Genomic DNA, 7,784 nt, shown 5'->3' on the forward strand with positions numbered 1-7,784 from the left:
CTTCTGAAACATTGGGTAACTTTGTCCTTCCTCTTCCCCCTCCTTTGTGCCAAAGGCAGCTGACTCCTCTGCCTACCCCTTGTCCTTGCCCTGCCTGCGATGCCCCCATAAATCCTCTGAAAAGCCATGTATAGAAAACATTACTGTTCCAGTACAGTACATAGGATGACATATGTAACTTGTACATTCAGTGTGATTTTGCGGGAAGACTCTGCAGGATGTAAATGCTGTCCTGTCCAGGGCAAGATATTACAGTGAGAATCAGGGGCAGACTGACCATTTGGAAACTCGGGCACTGCCCGAGGGCCCGGGGTCAGTAGGGGGCCCCATGAGATGCCCCTGGTACCTTTTTCATAGGCTTTTTTGTGTTTGGGCAAGGACACAGGGGCCCCATGATCCCCTATTGCCCGGGGGCCCCATGAGTTGTCAGTCCACCCCTGGTGAGAATCAATGATGGCTGAACCTGAGGCCTCCGTCCTCCTATTTCACAATCTGATGAAGAAGGTGATGAGGTTTTATGTTTGCAGCTGTAGTTACTCTTTAATCCCTCTCGTCTCATTTTAAGATTTCCACTCATTATGTCAGTTGGCATCATCTTTAGGAAAATAGCGATTACAATAGAAACAACAAAGTAGTTACCACAATGTTTTGTAGATTTACTCACTTTATTTAAAGTAGAATTCAATGTGTAAGAAAGATGTTTATTCTTACCTATTTCAGCCCTTTCTAATCCGGTCATGCGATCCCGTGTCAGCCAGAGAGAGGAGATAGCACTTGACAACAGCTGGGAATGGCTGGGGCGGTGACGTCACCTATAGGCTCTTATGGTCCATCCATTGTCAACATTCCCTCCTTTCCCTTGCAGCCACCATTGACTAACACAGGGAGAGCTGAAACACGTGACTGGACTGGAGTGTGCTAAAATAGGTAAGGGTGTCCAAAAAGTTGCCATACATGGGGAAAATGGGAAATTGTAGCTAAATGTACCTTTATCTACAAATTATTCATTACAAAAGATTTACAAAATATTATGTATGTGTTGGCCACCTCTTTCTACACAAAGTTTTCTTCCCTACTCATAATATGAGTCTGTGAATTTTTCTCACATATGAAGACTTTTAGGACACCCTGTATATCTTTCTTATACACATCAGTCATAATCGGTGTTAGAAAGGGGAGGGGGGGGTAGCATTTCTAGGACCAGTTAGGTTTAGCCTGGAATTTTACGAATGTTACTTTAAACCATGCCCCTATATCAGAAATAACACTAGGGAATAATTTCCTAGAAAGTCACAAAATTAGGCCATAGGAAACTAGGGATCTTTTCCAGCATACCTGGGTACAGTGATACTCTTGTCTGTTATTCACATACAAACCGGTATCACAAGCCAACATTTCAGGACCTTACATGATCCCTTTTTCAAGGCAGAGTGATGCATCATTTGTCCATGAAAAAGGTATCTGGCAAGGTCCCAAAAATGTTGGCTTGTGATACCTATTACTTTATGTGAAACTATACCAAAATGTGCTGCTGAAGATCCTTATTTTTCTATGACTGTATGGTGGCACCATCCAACAATTTACTACAGCATCCTGCATGAACTGTGAGCAACCTGGTATGGTGTGAAATGGATGTACTACAACTTCTCATTAAAGGTGGCCATATACATTACATCCTGACTGTGCAACCTCCTTTACGCATTACTATGCAGAACCTTCCCAAAAACACATTCAATTCATATCCAATAGACCAGCTTTTCTCAATCTCTTTACTAGAGGAACCCTGGAAATAACTTTCAGGTCTCAGGCAAGACCTGCTAAAATGTGCTATGTTATAGGTAGCAGTACATTAGTATGATCAGTAAGATGAAGATTTAACAATTAATAATAAATAAAGCAAATGGAGCACCTTAAATATTTGACACCCAATGTGGATCATTTAAGCCCCTCCCCCCCGCTAAATACAACAAAAGGCTCCACTGGTGTCAATCCTTTGGCCTAAGTGACATTGGCCATGGGACTATGCAGGCACCTTGTAGGAAGCCAATCCATTACTGCTTGATGCTCCAGGAACCTCTTGAGGAATTCTTGGTTCCATAGATCTAGGTTGAGAATGACTGCCGTAGACACTCACATAGCATGAGCGAACTATTGGCGCTTTATAAATACTGTATAATAATATAATAATAATCCAAGCAAGATTGTTTAATTAGAAGGTAACATGTATATTCAGCTTCTGCATCTATTTATCTTTATAATTTAACTCTGGACAAAGGCATTTTTTATTCAAGACTAATAACTTCAGCCTTGCAGCACTGGGGTCCTCAGTTCGAACAGCAACCATCATACTAGCTGCATGGAGTTTGCATGTTCTCCCTGTGCTTGCATGGGGTTTCTCCAAGTTTCCTCCTACACTCCAAAGACATGCTGGTAAGGTTAAAAAAGAAGTTTGGGTAAAAAAAAAAAAAATAGTCACTTGGGTGGTTGCAGCATCTGTCCGATGCAGCAGATGTCTCGCGCCGCCTCTAAGACCCATAACTGAGTGATCATAGACTGCTGATAACTCAGTTCTAGGTTTTCAGTAAGAAGAGAGCCAGTGGCTGTCAGTCACCGACTCTCTGCTCTGCCCCTCCAGCACTCACTGGAGTGCCGGGCTGGGAGTGGGTGGCTCAAGCCTCTCAGCAGCTCACTGAGAAGCTGAGCCAGCTGCTGGTCAGGATCTTTCCAGAGCCTGGACCAGCTGAGTGATGTCAGCTGACAGCTGCCTTTAGCCCTCTGTTGGCTCAAAATGGAACTAAGTGCACTCCTGTGATCCAAAGGAGAAGTAGGACCAAAAGAGCTGTGGCCCTACTTCTCCTTTAAGTGGTTCCAGTCTAAATTGACCTTAGTATATGAATGTATGCATGTGAGGTAGGGACCTTTAATTGTAAGCGCTTACTTGAGGGCAGGTATTGATGTGGACGTACAATATATATGTAAAGTACTACATGAATTGTCAGTGCCATATAAATACCTGCAATAAATAATAAAAAATAAAACAGTGAACAGCATAGTGCCAGCAAAATCAGACAACGGCAATAGATTTTGCGTATTAGGACTGGGCCAAGTCACATCCGCTGACAACTAATATGCATCTTATTCCAATTATATCCTGATGGCTTCTCACACATATTTTATATTCAGGTAATTGGGGACATTTCTGGTTCCCTAACATCTGCATATTCCAGACACAAGCAATAAGATAAAAGAGTTTTCTGTTCCATCCCTTCAGGGTTTATCCGCACGCAGGCTAAGTTTTAAGTGCGATTTGTCTGCCTCAGCCTAATTCAGTGTCCTGCAGACGCCACGAAGGGTTAACTCACATGCTAAATACCGATCACACATGTGCAGACGAGCCGGCACAGCAAAATGCATACCGACTTGGGAAATAACGCAGCGATGGTTGATCGCACACCAGGTTTTGCGACTGGGGTTCCATTTAGCTGTTTTAATTGACGTATCAAAGCCATGAATTTTGCCAGCATGAATTACTTTCCATGGATGAAATATTTAAAGTGATTGATTCACACTCATTTGCTCCATACACCAGAAGGCAAGGTTTGCATTTTAACGTTGGCTTCTTCGGGTGTTTCTGAAGCTTCTCCTTTATGTGCATTTTTACACATATTTTTTTACATATTTTCAGACATAAGCGTTTTACTGTGAGGAGGAGACTGGCTGCCAACATCCAAACGTGTGTTACGCACATTTTTCAGGTGTTCCCTCGCTTTACATTTATGGGGTTAAAAATGCGCCATCCTGCCCCAAAGAAGAGTTTCTACAGTGCAACAAGTGACAGCACATCGCTCGGATGTGAATGAGCCCCACATGAAAACATAGAAATTCTGACGCACTTCTGACAAATCGCTCGGTTGGTAAGCAGAATTTCACAACTCGACCGACCGTCATCTTTAAATTTGATCATGCAAAAGGGATCAGTACGGTGGAAAAAAAAATGATCAAGGATTGCTGGCTCTGATCAGAAACAAGCAACTGGCATGCTTTCAATACAGACAATTCTACCTGTAACACAGTGCAAGAAATACAACTCTGATTAACCCCTTCAGTGGCAGCAGGTGTTGGCAGCACACAGTCCCATTGGTCAGGACTGGAGATGATCAGGTCCCCCCCTATGGGAAGTCATAAATCAGAGTGTAGGTGTCATACTCACCCTCCACCTGTGTCTCTGGACATGCTGCAGCTGGCAGTCAGCACAAATCTCCCCAGACCTCCGGAGCTCACAGACACACACACAGCAGCAGCAGCTCGGGGACAAGTGACAGTCACACAGGCTCTGGGCAGGGCTGGCTCTGCCCTCTCCTAGCTCTCTGATTGGCAGATACCTTCAGCTACCCGATCCCGCAGACAGCCTTCCAGACCTGACAACGTCAGCTGTGTGCTGCAGAGTGCAAGCTCCTGGGATCAGAGAAGATAACTGCCCGCCTAATGATACCCAGACATCACCAGCACTGGAAGGACTGGAGTCACTTCTCCTCCAGGGAGAGGACTGATCTCTGCACTGATGACTGTCTGTAGCAGAGAATGCTCAGTGCTGGAACTCCTCCTGCAACAAGTGATCAGGCTGAGCATATACCAGATTAGAGCAGCAGGACACACAGATCACACTGGGGGAAAATGATTTACTAAGGGAGGGGGCAGGCTGAGCACTTACAAGCAATGGAGACCCTGGGGAGGAGTTACTAAAGGAGTACAGGCTGTGCACTTTGTAAAGTGAATGTTAGTAAATAATATGAACCTGTGTTCACTTGGCATACCCAGTCATCTGCATACCCAATCATCTGCATACCCAGTCATCTGCATGCTTGCCCAATCATCTGCATACCCAGTCATCTGCATGCTTGCCCAATCATCTGCATACCCAATCATCTGCATACCCAGTCATCTGCATGCTTGCCCAATCATCTGCATACCCAGTCATCTGCATACCTGCCCAATCATCTGCATACCCAATCATCTGCATACCCAGTCATCTGCATGCCCAATCATCTGCATGCCCAATCATCTGCATGCTTGCCCAATCATCTGCATGCCCAATCATCTGCATGCCCAATCATCTGCATGCTTGCCCAATCATCTGCATGCCCAATCATCTGCATACCCAATCATCTGCATGCTTTTTTGCTAGAAACCTTATGCACAAAGCTCAGGGAGCATTCACTTTATTTAAAGTCATAATTCACTACTGAGACCATGTTTCATGTTATACTCATATTTAGGGTGGAACATGAAACATGGTCGAATTCCTCAATTTACACTGGTCATACACATGGCCCTGTGGACTGAACAACAAAAAACGAACAGATTCCCCATTCCACACTATACAGCACTCCCAATCAGTGCCGGGACAAGGTGATCCAGTGCCCAGAGTGAAAAGGCCAAAATGCAAACCCCCCCCTACCAATACCAGTGGGCACAATAATAACCTCATGAGTTTGCACAAAACTAACCCCCCAGCATTGGCGCTTGTTTCCACAATAATAACCCATTTCTGCAGTGATACTCTCTAGCATTGCCCTGAGTTTAAACAATATTAAAAGAGAAGTATGGGGTCTGTTTTTTTTCCCCCAAATTATACTTACCTAGGTGGATGCAGTATTGGTTCGATGCTGAATCTGTCCCCCCGCCAGCTTTAAGTGTGAGACATGACCGCTGATCGCTGAGTTCTCACAGCTGGCTCAGGATCTCAGAGGATCGCTGAGAGGCTGACCCAGGTGCCGCTCCAGACTCTAGGGTGGATCCCAACTTTAAAGTTGGGATCTTTCCCAAGCCTGGACCGGCTGAGTGACATCTGCCAACCGCGGGCTTCAGCCCACTGTCAGCTGAAAAGGGGTCAGAGGAGTGCAGAACGAACTACACTTCTGTGATGCACAGAATAAGTACAGCCAAAAGAACTTTAACCCACAGCATTGGTGCCAGTTCAAACAATTATAACCCCCAGCATTGGTGCCAGTTTACATAATAACCCTGAGCATTGGTGCCAGTTTACATAATAATAACCCTGAGCATTGGTGCCAGTTTACATAATAATAACCCTGAGCATTGGTGCCATTTTAAATAATAATCCTTAGCATTGCTGCACTTTACACAATAATAACCCCCAGGATTGTTGCCAGTTCAGACAATTATAACCCCCAGCATTGATGCCAGTTTACACAATAATAATCCCCAGCATTGGTGCCAGTTTACACAATAATAATCCCCAGAGGCCTCTTCTGCCCACCCCTTGTCCCAACCCTGCTCCTACTGCAGCTATTTTACTGGTCTCAGCCACTCTGCACGGGACCTGGAAGTTAGCAGAGATCACTGGAGTAGCAGTACCTACCACAGTGATTTCCAGCTTCCAAGGGGATCCCAAAAATATGGCACATACAGTGCCTTGAAAAAGTATTCATACCCCTTGAAATTTTCCACATTTTGTCATGTTACAACCAAAAACATAAATGTATTTTAGGATTTTATGTGATACAGTTGCAAGAAAAAGTATGTGAACCCCTTGGGATTACGTGGAGTTTTGCATGAATTGGGCATAAAATGTGCTCTGAACGTCATCTAAGTCACAACAATAGAAGAACACAGTCTGCTGAACATAATACTACACAAACATTAGATGTTGCCATGGTTTAATTGCACATAACATGTAAAGATTCACAGTGCAGAGAGGAAAAAGTATGTGAGGCCCTAGCTTAATGACTTCTCCCAGAGCTAATTGGAGCCAGGAGTGAGCCAACCTTGACTCCAATCAGTGTGATGATATTGGATGTGTTGCTGACAGCTGTCCTGACCTTAAAAAACACACACCTGTTTTGGGTTTACTGGTTTCAAGAAGCACTGTCTGATGTGAACCATGCCTCGCAGAAAAGAGCTCTCAAAAGACCTACGATCAAGAATTGTTGACTTGCATGAAGCTGGAAAGGGTTACAAAAGTATCTCCAAAAGGCTTGATGTTCATGTATCCATGGTAAGACAGACTGTCTACAAATGGAGAAAGTTTAGCACTGTTGCTACTCTCCCTAGGCGAGGTCGTCCTGTAAAAATGACTGCAAGAGCACAGCGCAGAATGCTGCATGAGGTAAAGAAGAATCCCAGAGTGTCAGCTAAAGACCTACAGAAATCTCTGGCACACGCTAACATTTTTGTTGACACATCTACAATAAGGAAAACATTAAACAAGAATGGAGTACATGGGAGGACACCACAGAGGAAGCCATTGCTGTCCAAAAAGAATATTGCAGCACGTTTGAAGTTTGCAAAAGAGCACCTGGATGTTCCACAGCACTACTGGCAAAATATACTGTGGACAGATGAAACCAAGATTGAGTTGTTTGGGAAGAACACACAACACTATGTGTGGAGAAAAAAAGGCACAGCACACCAACATCAAAACCTCATCCCCACTGTAAAACATGGCGGAGGGAGCATCATGGTTTGGGGCTGCTTTGCTGCCTCAGGGCCTGGACGGATTGTTGTCATTGATGGGAAAATGAATTCCAGAGTTTATCAAGACATTTTGCAGGAAAACGTACGACCATCTGTCCGCCAACTGAAGCTCCGCAGAGGATGGGTGATGCAACAGGACAATGACCCAAAGCATACAAGTAATTCAACTAAACAATGGCTGCAACAGCACAGAATACGCCTTCTGGAGTGGCCCAGTCAGAGTCCTGACCTCAACTCGATTGAAATGCTGTGGCACAGTCGTGGGGGGGAGGAGCCTAAACATGGCG

At 44.5% G+C, this 7,784-nt stretch overlaps 1 protein-coding gene across 1 annotated transcript in view; it reads right to left on the reverse strand.

The window, feature by feature from the left end:
- The window catches only part of TTC39A (tetratricopeptide repeat domain 39A), a 115,257-nt gene extending 110,667 nt beyond the window's left edge, over positions 1 to 4,590 (reverse strand). Inside the window, exon 1 of the mRNA XM_089684462.1 lies at positions 4,211 to 4,590. Coding sequence (XP_089540588.1) covers positions 4,211 to 4,233 — 23 coding nt within the window. The 5' untranslated portion in view covers positions 4,234 to 4,590. The remainder of the gene's footprint in view (positions 1 to 4,210) is intronic.
- Between the last annotated feature and the right edge of the window lie 3,194 nt (positions 4,591 to 7,784).

This window comes from Staurois parvus, unplaced genomic scaffold, assembly GCF_062004578.1.
Source record: "Staurois parvus isolate SC_StPar_1 unplaced genomic scaffold, SC_StPar_1.0 ptg000347l, whole genome shotgun sequence".
NCBI classification, from domain to species: Eukaryota; Metazoa; Chordata; class Amphibia; order Anura; family Ranidae; genus Staurois; species Staurois parvus.